Source organism: Bombina bombina, chromosome 6 (genome assembly GCF_027579735.1).
Source record: "Bombina bombina isolate aBomBom1 chromosome 6, aBomBom1.pri, whole genome shotgun sequence".
Lineage (NCBI taxonomy): Eukaryota > Metazoa > Chordata > Amphibia > Anura > Bombinatoridae > Bombina > Bombina bombina.
In genome coordinates, this window is record NC_069504.1 from 242,208,009 (window position 1) to 242,224,922 (window position 16,914).

At 40.9% G+C, this 16,914-nt stretch overlaps 1 protein-coding gene across 1 annotated transcript in view; it reads left to right on the forward strand.

Moving 5' to 3' along the window:
- CAPS2 (calcyphosine 2) overlaps nt 1–16,914 on the forward strand; it is a 314,122-nt gene that overhangs the window by 41,205 nt on the left and 256,003 nt on the right. The window contains exons 4-6 of the mRNA XM_053716776.1: nt 6,316–6,435; nt 15,349–15,378; nt 15,462–15,650. Of these exons, the coding sequence (XP_053572751.1) occupies nt 6,316–6,435; nt 15,349–15,378; nt 15,462–15,650 (339 nt within the window). The remainder of the gene's footprint in view (nt 1–6,315; nt 6,436–15,348; nt 15,379–15,461; nt 15,651–16,914) is intronic.

Sequence of the window (16,914 nt, forward strand, 5' to 3'; positions counted from 1 at the left end):
TTAAATTAGAGCATCTCCGCGCATTACTTAAGGAGGTGCTATCTACTCTGGATGATTGTGACAATCTGGTCATCCCAGAAAAATTGTGCAAGATGGACAAGTTCCTAGAGGTACCGGTGCACCCTGATGCTTTTCCAATACCTAAAAGGGTGGCGGACATAGTGAATAAGGAGTGGGAGAAGCCAGGCATACCTTTTGTCCCTCCTCCTATATTTAAAAAATTGTTCCCTATGGTCGACCCCAGGAAGGACTTATGGCAAACAGTCCCTATGGTCGAGGGGGCGGTTTCTACACTAGCCAAGCGCACGACCATTCCCATTGAGGACAATTGTGCTTTCAAAGATCCTATGGATAAAAAATTGGAGGGTTTGCTTAAAAAGATTTTTGTACAGCAAGGTTACCTCCTTCAACTTATTTCGTGCATTATTCCTGTCACTACAGCGGCGTGGTTCTGGTTCAAGGAACTGGAAAAGTCGCTCAGTAGGGAGACTCCGTATGAGGAAGTCATGGACAGAATTCACGCACTTAAGTTAGCTAATTCCTTTATTTTAGACGCCGCTTTGCAGCTAGCGAGGTTAGCGGCGAAAAATTCAGGGTTTGCAATTGTGGCGCGCAGAGCGCTCTGGCTAAAGTCTTGGTCGGCGGATGTATCTTCCAAGACAAAATTGCTTAATATCCCTTTCAAAGGTAAGACCCTTTTTGGGCCAGAATTGAAAGAGATTATTTCAGATATCACTGGGGGAAAGGGCCATGCCCTCCCACAAGATAGACCTTTCAAGGCTAAGAATAAGTCCAATTTTCGTTCCTTTCGCAATTTCAGGAACGGACCGGCGTCCAACTCTGCAGCCTCTAGACAAGAGGGTAACGCTCCCCAGACTAAACCAGCTTGGAAACCAATGCAAGGCTGGAACAAGGGTAAACAGGCCAAGAAGCCTGCTGCTGCTACCAAGACAGCATGAAGGGGTAGCCCCCGATCCGGGACTCTTTGCTCAGGCTTGGGCAAGAGATGTTCAGGATCCCTGGGCACTAGAAATAGTCTCTCAGGGTTATCTTCTAGAATTCAAGGAACTACCCCCAAGGGGAAGGTTCCACATGTCTCACTTATCTTCAAACCAAATAAAGAGACAGGCATTCTTACATTGTGTAGAAGACCTGTTAAAAATGGGAGTGATACACCCAGTTCCAACTGTGGAACAAGGTCAGGGGTTTTACTCAAATCTGTTTGTAGCTCCCAAAAAAGAGGGAACTTTCAGACCAATTCTGGATTTAAAAATTCTAAACAAATTTCTCAGAGTTCCATCGTTCAAAATGGAAACCATTCGAACAATTTTACCTACAATCCAGGAGGGTCAATTTATGACTACCGTGGATTTAAAGGATGCGTATCTACATATTCCGATCCACAAAGATCATCATCAGTTCCTAAGGTTCGCCTTTCTGGACAAACATTATCAGTTCATGGCTCTCCCATTCGGGCTAGCCACTGCTCCAAGAATTTTCACAAAGGTGCTCGGGTCCCTTCTAGCGGTTCTAAGACCAAGGGGTATTGCAGTAGCACCTTATCTGGACGACATTCTAATCCAAGCTTCGTCTCTTTCCAAAGCAAAGGCTCATACAGACATTGTTCTAGCCTTTCTCAGATCTCACGGGTGGAAGGTGAACGTAGAAAAGAGTTCCCTGTCTCCGTCGACAAGAGTTCCCTTTTTGGGAACAATAGATTCTTTAGAAATGAAGATCTTCCTGACAGAAGTCAGAAAGTCAAAGCTTCTAAACGCTTGTCAAGTTCTTCGCTCTATTCTGCAGCCTTCCATAGCTCAGTGCATGGAAGTAGTAGGGTTGATGGTTGCAGCAATGGACATAGTTCCTTTTGCTCGAATTCATCTAAGACCATTACAACTGTGCATGCTCAAGCAGTGGAATGGGGACTATACAGACTTGTCTCCAAAGATTCAAGTAGACCAGATGACCAGAGACTCACTCCATTGGTGATTGTCCCAGGAACACCTGTCTCAGGGAATGAGTTTCCGCAGACCAAAGTGGGTCATCGTGACGACCGACGCCAGTCTATTAGGCTGGGGCGCGGTCTGGGATTCTCTCAAAGCTCAGGGTCTATGGTCTCGGGAAGAGTCTCTTCTTCCGATAAACATCCTGGAACTGAGAGCGATATTCAATGCTCTCCAGGCTTGGCCTCAACTAGCGAAGGCCGGATTCATAAGATTCCAGTCAGACAACATGACGACTGTAGCTTACATCAACCATCAGGGGGGAACAAGGAGTTCCTTGGCGATGAGAGAGGTGTCCAAAATCATCAAATGGGCGGAGGATCACTCCTGCCACCTATCTGCAATCCACATCCCAGGAGTAGACAACTGAGAGGCGGATTATCTGAGTCGTCATACTTTCCATCAGGGGGAGTGGGAACTCCACCCGGAGGTGTTTGCCCAGTTGACTCAATTATGGGGCATTCCAGACATGGATCTGATGGCGTCTCGTCAGAACTTCAAAGTTCCTTGCTACGGGTTCAGATCCAGGGATCCCAAGGCGACTCTAGTGGGTGCATTAGTGGCGCCTTGGTCGTTCAACCTAGCTTATGCGTTTCCACCATTCCCTCTCCTTCCCAGGCTTGTAGCCAGGATCAAACAGGAGAAGGCCTCGGTGATTCTGATAGCTCCTGCGTGGCCGCGCAGGACTTGGTATGCAGACCTGGTGAATATGTCATCGGCTCCACCATGGAAGCTACCTTTGAGACAGGATCTTCTAGTACAAGGTCCATTCGAACATCCAAATCTAGTTTCTCTGCAGCTGAGTGCTTGGAAATTGAACGTTTGATTTTATCCAAGCGTGGGTTTTCAGATTCTGTGATAGATACTCTGGTCCAAGCCAGAAAACCTGTAACTAGAAAGATTTACCATAAAATATGGAAAATATATATCTGTTGGTGTGAATCCAAGGGATTCTCCTGGAGTAAGATTAAAATTCCTAAGATCCTCTCCTTTCTCCAAGAAGGTTTGGATAAGGGATTGTCAGCGAGTTCTCTAAAAGGACAGATTTCTGCTTTATCTGTCTTGTTACACAAACGACTGGCAGCTGTGCCAGATGTACAAGCTTTTGTACAGGCTTTGGTCAGAATCAAACCTGTTTACAGACCCTTGACTCCTCCCTGGAGTCTAAATTTAGTTCTTTCAGTTCTTCAAGGGGTTCCATTTGAACCCTTACATTCCATAGATATCAAGTTACTATCTTGGTACTATCTTGGAAGGTTCTGTTTTTGGTTGCTATTTCTTCTGCTAGAAGAGTTTCTGAATTATCTGCTTTGCAGTGTGATCCACCCTATCTGGTGTTCCATTCAGATAAGGTTGTTTTGCGTACCAAGCCTGGTTTTCTTCCAAAAGTTGTTTCCAACAAGAATATTAACCAGGAAATAGTTGTTCCTTCTTTGTGTCCGAATCCAGTTTCAAAGAAGGAACATTTGTTACACAATTTAGATGTAGTCCGTGCTTTAAAGTTCTATTTAGAAGCAACAAAGGATTTCAGACAAACTTTTTCTTTGTTTGTCGTTTATTCTGGTAAGAGGAAAGGACAAAAAGCTACTGCTACCTCTCTTTCTTTCTGGCTGAAAAGCATCATCAGATTGGCTTATGAGACTGCCGGACGGCAGCCTCCTGAACGAATCACAGCTCACTCTACTAGGGCTGTGGCTTCCACTTGGGCCTTCAAGAATGAGGCTTCTGTTGATCAGATATGTAAGGCAGCGACTTGGTCTTCTCTGCACACTTTTGCCAAATTCTACAAATTTGATACTTATGTTTCTTCGGAGGCTATTTTTGGGAGAAAGGTTTTGCAAGCCGTGGTGCCTTCTGTTTAGGTAATCTGATTTGCTCCCTCCCTTCATCCGTGTCCTAAAGCTTTGGTATTAGTTCCCACAAGTTATGGATGACGCAGTGGACCGGACACACCAATGTTGGAGAAAACAGAATTAATGCTTACCTGATAAATTACTTTTGTCCACCCTGGTTTTTTAATCAGGTTAGAAAAATTTCTTTCTCTATACACTACAGTCACCACGGCACCCTATAGTTTCTCCTTTTTTTCTCCTAACCGTCGGTCGAATGACTGGGGGGGGCGGAGCCTGGGAGGGACTATATGGACAGCTTTTGCTGTGCTCTTTGCCATTTCCTGTTGGGGAAGAGAATATTCCCACAAGTTATGGATGACGCCAGGTAAGCATAAATTCTGTTTTTTCTAACTTTGACCCCCAAAATCTGTTGCACATCTACAACCACCAAAAAACACCCATGCTAAATAGTTTCTAAATTTTGTCCTGATTTTAGAAATACCCAATGTTTACATGTTCTTTGCTTTTTTTGTAAACTATAGGGCCATAAATACAAGTAGAACTTTTCTATTTCCAAACCATTTCTTTTCAAAATTAGCGACAGTTACATTAGAACACTGATATCTTTCAGGAATCTCTGAATAGCCATTGACATGTATATATTTTTTTAGTAGACAACCCAAAGTATTGATCTAGGCCCATTTTGGTATATTTCATGTCACCATTTCACCGCCAAATACAAAAAATCGTTCACTTTTCACAAATTTTTTCACAAACTTTTGGTTTCTCACTGAAATTATTTACAAACAGCTTGTGCAATTATGGCATAAATGGTTGTAAATTCTTCTCTGGGATCCCCTTTGTTCAGAAATAGCAGACATATATGACTTTGGCGTTGCTTTTTGGTAATTAGAAGGCCGCTAAATGCCACTGCGCACCACACGTGTATTATGCCCAGCAGTGAAGGGGTTAATTAGGGAGCATGTAGGGAGCTTTTTGGGGTAGTTTTAGCTTTAGTGTAGTGCTTTAGTGTAGTGTAGTAGACAACCCCAAGTATTGATCTAGGCCAATTTTGGTATATTTCATGTCACCATTTCACCGCCAAATGCGATCAAATTAAAAAAACGTTAATTTTTTCTCAATTTTAGGTTTCTCACTGAAATTATTTACAAACAGCTTGTGCAATTATGGCACAAATGGTTGTAAATGCTTCTCTGGGATCCCCTTTGTTCAGAAATAGCAGACATATATGGCTTTGGCATTGCTTTTTGGTAATTAGAAGGCCTCTAAATGCTGCTGCGCATCACACGTGTATTATGGCTAGCAGTGAAGGGGTTAATTATGTAGCTTGTAGGGAGCTTGCAGGGTTAATTTTAGCTTTAGTGTAGAGCTCAGCCTCCCACCTGAAACATCAGACCCCCTGATCCCTCCCAAACAGCTCTCTTCCCTCCCCTATCCCACAATTGTCCCCGCCATCTTAAGTACTGGCAGAAACTCTGCCAGTACTAAAATAAAAGGTATTTGGCCCTTTTTAAAAAAAAAAAAAAAAAAAAAAAGAGCATATTTACATATGCTGATGTGTAGGATCCCCCCTTAGACCCCAACCTCACTGATCCCCCACCAAACAGCTCTCTAACCCTTCCCCTCTGCCTTAATGGGCGCCATCTTGGGTACTGGCAGCTGTCTGCCAGTACCCAGTTTTGTAAAAAAATGTGCCTTTTGTTTTAAAAAATGCCCTTTTCTGTAGTGTAGCTTCCCCCCCCCACCAAGACCAACCCCCAACCCCTTCCAGGTCCCTTAGATTACATTTTTAATATTTAGATTTATTATTTTTTTTTTAGCTTTTAACTTTTTTTTTTCTGTAGTGTAGCGGTTCCCACTCGCTCCCGCCCCGTGCACGCGCCCGCCAGCCACCCCCCGTGCACGCGCGCGCGCGCTCCCGTACGTGCCCCCGTAGATCCCGCCCCCGATCCCGCCCCCCTCCACTTCACACAGAGCACCGATGGCCGCCCACCCGCCTCCCACGTAAGCTCCCACCCACCAACGATATCGGCCATCGATGTCCGGTGCAGAGAGGGCCACAGAGTGGCTCTCTCTGCATCGGATGGCCAAGGGGGGTTATTGCAGGATGCCTCCATATCGAGGCATCACTGCAATAACCGGAAAGCAGCTGGAAGCGAGCAGGATCGCTTCCAGCTGCTTTCCAGACCAAGGACGTACGCCACACGTCCTTGGTCATTAACTGTATTTTTTTTGAGGACGTGTGGCGTACGTCCTTGGTCGTTAAGGGGTTAAGGTGACAATCAGCAACTTTATGATTTTTCTAAAAGCTGCTTACTGAAGTACATTCTTGAAAATTCAAAGTGATCACACACACACACTTATCCTATTTATCCAAATACATGATCATATTTGTTTTTTTCTTTTAATTGTTTTTAATGTTCTTATTATATTTTGTATTTCCTTGTCCTTTATTCTAGGACTCCTATGTTCCCCTTAGCAAAGGATACCCTAGACTGGGACCCCCAGATTCATCTTCAACAATCAGTTGGGGAACTCCACTAAACACACCTTATGCTCAGCATTTTGAGAAGGAGCAGGTAACTCATTCTTCAATAGGAAGCTAAAATGACAAAATATGAATTTCTTGTGACTTAAGTTTTTGAGAATAATAAATATAATATGCTTGTGTGCATTCTATCACAGCAGGTATAAATCAATTCAAAATGTGTGTTTGGTGACATTTTGGATATTGGCATTATAAAAACATTTACATTATGGTGACGTTTTAAAGCCAGCAACATTTTGTTATAACGGTTTTGCCTAAATTTCTATAGGGTGTTATATAAGCATGTGTGTGCATATGTTTCTCATGCAATTAACTCTGGTAATGTATAGTTGAGCAACTTGAGCTTCAAAAATACTTAAAGGGATTCAAAACCCAAACTTTTTCTGTCATGATTCAGAGAGAGCATGCAATTTTAAGCAACTTTCTAATTTACTCCTAGGGTCCGAATTATCAAGCTCGCCGGAAACAGAGACTGCTGCTCCATAACTTGTCCACTGCCTCTTAGGCTGCGGTCTTCAATCCGCCCGATTCTATATTCACCAGAACTGCTTGTTCAATGATAAATGCCGACAGCATACGCTGTCATCGTATCATCTCTGTCCGCACTTTAATAAATTGGCCCCTGAATGTTAACTTTTGCTATCTCTATTTGAAAAAGCAGGAATGTAAGCTTGGGAGCTGGCCTATTTTTGGTTCAGCACCCTCGGTAGTGCTTGCTACATTTACCCACTAAGTTCTACCCAGGTTCTGAACCAAAAATGGGCCACTCCTAAGCTTAGATTCCTGCTTTTTACATACTGATAGCAAGAGAATGAAGAAACATTGATAATAGGAGTAAAATAGAAAGTTGCTTAAAACTGCATGCTCTATCTGAATCATGAAATAATTTTTTTGGGTTTAGTATCCCTTTAAAGCGACATGATACCCAAATGCTGAATCACTTGAAAGTTATGCTGCAAATCTGTAAAATATCACATAAACATCCATACCATATATAAAAAAAGAAAGATTACCTTAAAATTTCCTCAGTAGCCATATCCCACCCTTGGGACTTTATGGAGCAAATTAAGATGCTAGTTCTTGTGACTAGCAAGGGAGTGTGCTTCTGGCATGTGCAGGCACAGTCACTTTATTACCCTCCAGTTTAAGGAAGTTTACTATGAAATCCTGGAATATTTCAGTGAAATCCTATGGGGTCACATTAAATCAAAGTTTGTATGTATGAATGTATTGGGTACTTGTAAAGCTCGGCTAATCACCCGTAAGGGTGATTCAGGCGCTGCTCATTTTATCAACCTCATGAAAGGCTGAGTGGACCTCGCAGGGGATCGAACCTGCAACCCTTGGGTTGCTACAGAGCTCAGCCACAGTGCCTTAGCATGCTGACCTATCTGTCCGGCTTGCAGAAAACAGTAGCTCTGGACCACAGAGCACTTACTCTGCTAAGCTGATGAAAATTAGAGGTAGAAAAAACTTGTTTATTTACATAGAGATATTCATGTAATATATTTCTTTCTAATGACACGGTGAGTCCACGGATCATCATCAATTCATGTTGGGTATATCACTCCTGGCCAGCAGGAGGAGGCAAAGAGCACCACAGCAAATCTGTTAAGTATCACTTCCCTATCCACAACCCCCAGTCATTCTCTTTGCCTGCAGTGCAAGTAGGAGGTGAAGTTTTCGGTGTCTGAAGATATTGAATTTCTTTTGCTTCAAGCAAGATTTTATTATTTTAAATGACAGAGTATGTTTACTCTGAACTTCTCAAGACCTGGGTGTAGCCATACTCCACGTTAGTCTCTTCAGTAGGGCAGTGGTGGCTTTAGAGCAGTTAGGAACTTGTAAGGTAGCCCTTGCTGTGTTTTCTTAACATGTTTGCTGCCCTAAGTGTGAATAGCCAGAGTAGGTTTACTCTGTCTTTTCTTGTTTCCTCAAGTCTCTGTGAGGAGTGGCATCCTCTCATGCCAGGTGAGCTGTCCTCCTGCCGGACAGCTGAATATACAGGTAAGTGCCCTTTGTCTTCTGGGGCTAGGAGGCTGGCACTGCAGGGGTTCAGCCCTATCTGTATTTAATCTGGGACACAAATTCTTTAATACAGACATTTTTCTTTCTGTGAGCAGGCACTTTTAATGTGATTGGGGAGATTTATGTGTTAATCTACTTTAAGATAGAAGGGGTTAACTCTAACTTGAGGCTTAGATCATTTATATAATAATTATCTAACCCTTATGTACAGTATATGAATGCTTTTGACACGTTATGTCTTGTCAGTTCATATTCCTACGTGTTTTGAATTAGAAGGGACTGAGGGGACAGTTCAAATCTGTAATACAATTTTATGTCTATATTGCCTAGGGGAGAGTTTGCCTTTCCTTCTGTCGCCTGTTTTAAGGTACGATTTACAATCGTAGGTGCAGGAAATAGAACTGTGTTTGTTATTCCCTTATGGCAGATGAATCACAATGTGTGCGCTTCATCTTTTTGGAATGTTTGATCCCGCCTCCATAGTCCCGACTCACTCTCCAGGTGTATAGCGGAGCGGCACACTTGTGCTGCAAGTTTGCTAGATCTATTGTTTTTATTTAGCTGCGGCTATAGTCGAGCTAACATTTTTATTTACCAAGGGCTATTCTTGGACCTTAGGGAATTACACCTGTCAAATTGCCAAATAGTATTTTAATACGTTATAAGGTGAAAATACATGCTTTGTTTTTTTCTTATAGCAGTTTGAACTGTCGCTTTTAATAAAGAATCTATGCGGGGCAAATTACTTGATAGATAAATAGTATAAATTTGGCTATAATTTTTGAAGATTTTTTTTTCTGCTTAATTAGTCAGATGTCTATGTAAGCAGTTATTTTTTTGTTTCCTTATACGGGTGGCTCAATTGTAAAACAATTGTATGTACAGTTAGTTTGCTGCCTCAGATCCTCATTTTTCTCCAGAATTATGCTGTTTAGATATGCAACAGCTTCTCCTATTCGTCCAATGCTTATCCGAGTCACCGGCAGTGTCCTGCGGTTCCTTCTTAATCTCAAGAAGGAGTGCATTGCTTGCAGATTTTACAGTTTAGGTTTTTCTGTTATATATGTTAGCATCTGAGCCTCACATCTCCTAGGATGATACTGTTTAGGCAACAACACAGTTTTCTGTCCCAAGCCTCTTTGGCGTCACAGCAGTGCCCTGCGGTTCCTCTCAATCTCTTGGAGGAGTATGTTTGCCAACAGATTTTGCAGCTCAAGTGTCCTCTGAGGATATCTGCGGCTTGCCTGTTTTTTTCCCTTATCTCAGGAAATTTGCAAGAGCATATGTTTTTGTTCAGATTGTAAGGTTTCTGCTCCAGTTCCCTACGCAGGTTGCTCTCTCTTCTGAGTTGGGGAGTAGACTTTGCCGGTAGACTTCTCAGGGTGAAATCTCAGATTGGACAGTTTAATTCCTTCTTCTGATGTTGAAGTCATATACTTCAGATGTATGCTTGACTACCTCGTGTATGTAAAGGAGGTTTTGGCTAGTTGGACGACATTGATTCCCTTGTCGTTGTCAACCTTTTATAGTTTTGTGAACGTTATTGTTTCAATAATGTTCATTCCTATGAGGAAGTGTTTCTAGTCTTGCCTTGGAATTTTTCTCAGGATTTGGTGTAGCCAGGGATAGCTTTCTCCATGTCTCCGTTTCAAGGGATTTTCTTGTAGCTTTCTCCATTAAATCGCACGGTGCCTTAAGTATAGTTTTTCTACTACGGATCTTAGAACTTCGTTCCTTATGGCGCTCCTTTCGGATCCTTGGATGTTCTAATCCGCGGGGTTTTGTGGCTGATGTCTTCTTCAGAAGGGATACCTAGCTGTGGCTTAGCGGTACAGTTTAGGCTGGTAGTCCTGCAGTTGCAGGTTCAATATTTTATGATTCCACGCTTCCGGCGTTGCCTTTCAAGGATGAGGCCTTGTTTGGAACTGTCTCCTGCCTGTTCGGGTAGAACGAAGTTTTTCTTCCACTCGTCAGGAGAGTAAGTTTAAGGAAAGAGGTTTTTCTTTCCCTTTTCAGCAGGATTATTCAGATTTCTTATTCTAGAGTTACTGCAATTCGGGTATTATGAGAGGCATTCATTGAACTGTGTTCAGGGCCTTCCTCTCTAGGAGGGATAGTTCCAGTACCAGTTTGGGAACAGAATCTAGGTAATAACCTCAAGTTTTCTCATCTCAAAGTAGTATACATTATCCTTTGGTTCCAGAGGACCTGTTCAGATCGAACATAGATCTGAAGGATGTGTGTTTATTGTTCCCATTATCGGGGTCTGCTCAAGTTCTGAGTCTTATCATCCTAGAAAGATACCTAGGTCTTAAGGTATTACAGGGGTGTTCTTCTTTAGAGAGTATCTGGAGAAGAGTTCATTATCCAGCCTACGACCACTCCACCATAAATGCACCCGATCTTGTCTGATCTCGGAAGCTAAGAATTTTTGGCCTGGTTATCATCTACAAGGATGATTTATTAGGGACCTTAATAGATTTTCTATCATAGGAGAAGATTCTAAACAGTGCTCAGATTCTTTTTCTTTTTTATCTGCAGACTTCTTTCTGGCTCTTTTGCTCTGGTAAATAGTTTAGCTTTTTGACAACCAGAAGGTTGGAAGTTTGGTTCTAGCTGCAGTTGTTTTCGCCTTCACTTTTCAGTGACTCTATGTATAAGAGGAATGGGTCTCAGGGCTTTACAATGTTCTAATGGCTTGGTCTCAGTTGTCCTTAGCAGGTTTCCAATATGTTTCCAATATCTCCTCAATGGTTTTCGTCAACAACCAGGGAGGAACTCAGAGTTCCTTACCTGTCTCCTCCATTTTCCTTCCTCGAGTCATTGATCATGTCATCTGAGCCTACGGCCACACCACCCTGAATGCGCCCGATCTTGTCTGATCTTGGAAGCTAAGCAGGGTCGGGCCTAGGAGAGCGTTGGGAATTCTAATAGTCCCTGCGTGGCTTCTCAGGATCTAGTTTTTGTGGACTTAGTGGAGAGGTCAATTCTTCCACTTTGGAGTCCGCTTCTGGGATGGAACTGATGGCTTGGAGATTGAACGCTTAGTTTGTCTAAGCAGAGTACCATAAGATATGGCATATGTTTCTGCATTGGTTTTTCTGAGTCGGTTTTTGAGACCTTGATTTAGGCTGGAAGCCTGTTACGAGTAAGATTTTCCATAAGATATGGCTTAAATTTCTTCATGGAGTGATTTTGAAGAATTTAGCATTCTGTCTTTCTTCAGAAGGTCTGGAGAAAGGTTTGGTCAGTCAGTTCTCTGATTAGATCATGCAAGTGTCTGGCGGACGTGCCAGATGTACAGTCATATGCAAAAGTTTAGGCACCCCTGACAATTTCCATGATTTTCATTTATAAATAATTGGGTGTTTGGATCAGCAATTTCATTTTGATCTATCAAATAACTGAAGGACACAGTAATATTTCAGTATTGAAATGAGGTTTATTGAATTTACAGAAAATGTGCAATATGCATCAAAACGAAATTAGACAGGTGCGTAAATTTGGGCAGCCTTGTCATTTTGTTGATTTGAATACCTGTAACTACCTAGCACTGATTAATTGGAACACAGAATTGGTTTAGTGAGCCCATTAAGCCTTGAACTTCATAGAAAGGTGCATCCAATCATGAGAAAAGGTATTTAAGGTGGCCAATTGTAAGTTGTTGTTCTCTTTGACTCTCCTCTGAAGAGTGGCAACATGGGGGCCTCAAAACAACTCTCAAATGACCTGAAAACAAAGATTGTTCAACATTATGGTTTAGGGGAAGGCTACAAAAAGCTATTGCAGAAATATAAGCTGTCAGTGTCCACTGTGAGGAACATAGTAAGGAAATGGAAGAGCACAGGCACAGTTCTTTTTAAGGCCAGAAGTAAAATATCGGAGAGGCAAAGGCAAATGATGGTGAGAACGGTCAAAAACAGCCCACAGACCACCTCCAAAGACCTACAACATTATCTTGCTGCAGATGGTGTCACTGTGCATCGTTCAACAATTCAGTGTATGGGAGAGTGTTGCGGAAGAAGCCTTTTCTGCACACACGCCACAAACCAAGTCGCTCGAGGTATGCAAACGCACATTGTGACAAGCCAGCTTCATTTTGGAAGAAGGTGCTGTGGACTGATGAAACAAAGATGGAGTTATTTGGTCATAACAAGGGGCGTTATGCATGGCGGCAAAAGAACACAGCATTCCAAGACAAACACTTGCTAGCCACAGTAAAATTTGGTGGATGTTCCATCATGCTGTGGGGCTGTGTGGCCAGTGCCGGTACTGGGAATCTTGTTAAAGTTGAGGGTCGCATGGATTCTACTCAATATCAGCAGATACTTGAGAATAATGTTGAGGAATCAGTCGCAAAGTTGAGCTGGATATTTCAACAAGACAACGACCCAAAACACTGCTCAAAATCTACTCTGGCATTTATGCAGCGGAACAAGTACAATGTTCTGGAATGGCAATCCCAGACCTGAATATCATTGAAAATCTGTGGGGTGATTTGAAGCGGGCTGTCCATGCTCGGCAACCATCAAACCTAACTTAACTGGAGATGTTTTGCAAGGAGGAATGGTCCAAAATACCTTCATCCAGAATCCAGACACTCAATACAGGCTATAAGAAGCATCTAGAGGCTGTTATTTCTGCTAAAGGAGGCTCTACTAAATATTATTGTGATATTTCTGTTGGGGTGCCCACATTTATGCACCTGTCTAATTTAGTTTTGATGCATATTGCACATATTTTGTTAATCCAATAAACCTTGTTTCACTACTGAAATATTACTGTGTCCTTCAGTTATTTGATAGATCAAAATGAAATTGCTGATCCAAACACCCAATTATTTATAAATGAAAATCATGGAAATTGTCAGGGGTGCCTAAACTTTTGCATACGACTGTATAATATTTGGTCAGGCCTTGGTCAGAATATGGCCTATGTTTAAGGCTATTGCTATTCCTGGAAGCCTTAACTATGTTAACATTTTTCAGTAAGCTCTATTTGAGCCATTGCTTTCCTTAGATATTAAATTAATATCTGGAGGGTTTTTTGTTTCTTATTGCTATCTCATCTGCTCTGAGAGTGTCGATACTCTCAGCCTGGCACTGTGATTCGCCTTATCTTCTTTTTTTATCCGATGAGGCAAGTTTTAGCACTACTTTAAGTTCTTCCTAAAGTGGTTCTGGATAAGAAGTTTCTATCAAGAAAATGTTGTTTATTTTATTGACATAGTTCTTCCTTTCTAAAGAATGTTTGTTGCACGACTTGGAGGTTGTGTGTGATTTATTGTCAGGTGACTAAGGATTTTCTCCAGTCTTCTGATCTGTTTGTTTCTCTGATAATCGTAGAGGTCAGAAAGCTTCTACTATTTTTCTTTCCCTAGTGAGAAAAGTATCTTGGCCTATGAGACTGCTGGGCAGCAGTCTCTTGAGATAATTTCCATCCTTGCCACTAGGACGATCTCTTATTTTGGATATCAAAATGAAGCTTCTGTGAAAGGGATTTCAAGGCTGCTTCTTGGTTTTCTCTGCATAGTCTGTACAGTTTTTCATAGTTGATTATTTTGTCTCGGCTGAGGTTTCTTTTGGGAGAAGGGTTCTACAAGCAGTGATGCCTTCTATTTAGGTTTCCTGTCTGGTCCCTGTTCATCTGTGTCCTCTAGCTTGGGTATTGATTCCAAACAATAATTGATGATGATCCGTGGACTCACCTTGTCATTAGAAAGAAAACAAAATTCTTACCTGATAAATTTATTTCTTTTTGTCCACGGCCCGCCCTGTTTTTTCCAGACAGTTTCTTTGTTATATAAACCTCAGGCACCTCTGCACCTTGTGTTATTTCCTTTCTCTCCTTTCCTTTGGTCGAATGACTGGGGTTTGTGGGTTGGGAAGTGATAGCTTTGCTGTGGTGCTCTTTACCTCCTCCTGCTGGCTAGGAGTGATATTCCCAACAGTAATTGATGATGTTCCGTGGACTCACTGTGTCAGTAAATAAATTTATCAGGTAAGCATACATTTTGTTTTTCAGTTATGCTGCATCACTTGCAAGTGATTTAGCATATGGGTATTACATATAACATGAAGGTCCAGAATATCTCATTCTATTTGGTGTAGCTGCATCAAATCACAGGTAATGTTGAAAGGAAGAGGTTCTTCAGCCTACATATGCAGTTACCCTGCATATATTTGAGACTACTAGGTGTTTTGTTCAGTTCTCCTCTGATTTGCAGATGTTTTTAGGTTTAATAATGAATGATCAGCTTTGTGTTACCCCTGTACAAAATGCTTTTAATTTTTAGAGTGTATCAACATCATCCACCCCAATTATCATTAAGCACTCTTACAAGATTACATTGATGTTTTATTCAAACATTTTCTCCCCTTTAATTTGTTTCCAATGGAACGGTGCAATGTTTACAATCACTATGCCTTCATAGGGGTGCTAAAGCCCAGTGGGGTTAGGACAGCATAGAACGTCATAAAGGCAGGAAGGGGTTAAGGGAAAAAAATTTTTTCACAGTACTCTGCCCCTTTAGCACCAAAAAATACTGTGCAATTGTGACAGGGTGTAGTTTCAGCTAGGTTGCCAAACAGCTATGTTCTGCTGCGGCAAAAAAGCGTGACGGGTTCAAAAATAAATGTGCAAAGCACAAAAGTACACATGAATGAAGCGTACACTAAAGTATACTGTATTTTTTACATAATATAATTGTTTTACATTTAAACAAGACAAGTGATAGTAAACTCACATGACATGATTCTATTTTATTTTCTTTGCCTCCATTTTCTATTTATTTAACTAAAACAATATTATGGATATTTTTGTTTTACGTACTTGTTTCTTCTGTATATATTTTTTATTTTTTTCGACATCTTTTTGCAAATTAATTTGAGCATGTTATTTTTGTCTTAACATACAGGTCAAAAAACCTAGCCCTCGAAGCACAGAGGTATTGTATTATCTTGCAAAATGTAATGATCTTTTGACTGCTGTATTAATAGCAGTAAATAACAAATATTAATTTTTGTTTAGCTGTATAAAGAAAAGATGAAGATAGTCCCGGAGAATTTACCAACTCCATCTGACAAATTCAGATTAAAATATCAGCAATATAAAGATGAAATGAAGCAGAACTATAAACAGTACACCAGAAGAGATGCAGAGAAGAATAAAAACCAGCCAGCCACTCAGAGATCTGCAAGGCTAGGAACAAAACAAGAGGTCTCTGCAAGTATATAATATAGTTATGCAGAGGTTACAGATACATTACTAGTAAACTCACAGATGTTCTTGCATTTGTCTGACCTTATTGTATAAAATTAAGCAATATCACTTTGATGGGTAGCTTTTGGTATAGTCTACCAAGGGCTTAGACCCAGTGTCTGGCATTAAATACAACAATATATAAATAAAAAAAGGGAAAAGAAGAAAAAGAATACCTATAGGCATTCACTTAAAGGGGTGAGGACGTTTAAGGGGACCAAACTTAAAATATGACTTTTAATGAGCTAATATTAAAATATAAGGGTGACCGTATCTAAAAGATACCAAGGTAAAAACAATTAAAAAGGAAACAATTTTCCCATATATCACTGTCTGTTTTCCCTGCAGAGAGATACAGAAGTATCTAAAATAAAAAATTACACTACTAGACACCAACCGTTTGAGAACCCATTAGAAACATATTATAGGATGTGGATTGTGGAGTTTTCAGCTAAATGAAAAAGATCCCTACAAAAGTACAGTCTATGATTCCGTGAAACACCACAACTGGCTGCAATATAGTAATATACTTTCGCTAAAAAAACAATCCACAATTATTGTCAAAAAAGTTCTATCCACAGCACAGTTTACTGCATATATTATTAAATAGGTTACGGTTAAGTACACAGAGAGTTTAAACCATAATTAAGCAACATTCAGAGAGAAACAGACAGGCTTTCACCCCCCCCCCCCCCCACTCTCTCCCTTGAGTTTTGATAAATGTATAGGAAAACTATTGAGATATAATATTGAATGTAGTTCAGCATCTTCTACTCTCTTTTTATTTTTAACAATATAAAAAATGAAAATTCATGGGAAAGACAAGATTATATGAAGTGATCTTTTTGATTTACTGGTTCATTATTATAGTTACTTGTTTTTTTCTTGATTGTTAGATAAACTATGTTGAGTTTTATTCGTTCTTGAATTCAGAATTAAAGCAAAGCAACGTTCGTGTCCTATCCAGTAAAAACATTACAGTAAATATGGAGTTAATGGTTTGAATAAATGACATGCTACTCTCCACCTTGTTTTATGCTAATGGTATATTAAAGTGTTGCTGTACCCAATTAGAGAGAGCTATGAATGAGCTTCTACACTGACCAAGCAACCTTTAGAGGGAGCTCTAGAGTGCAGTGGCTTCAGCTACTCTATGGTAAAACTCCATAGTACTCCAAGCTAGTGCTGTAGATATTATTTGATAGTAAATCTTAGCATTTTA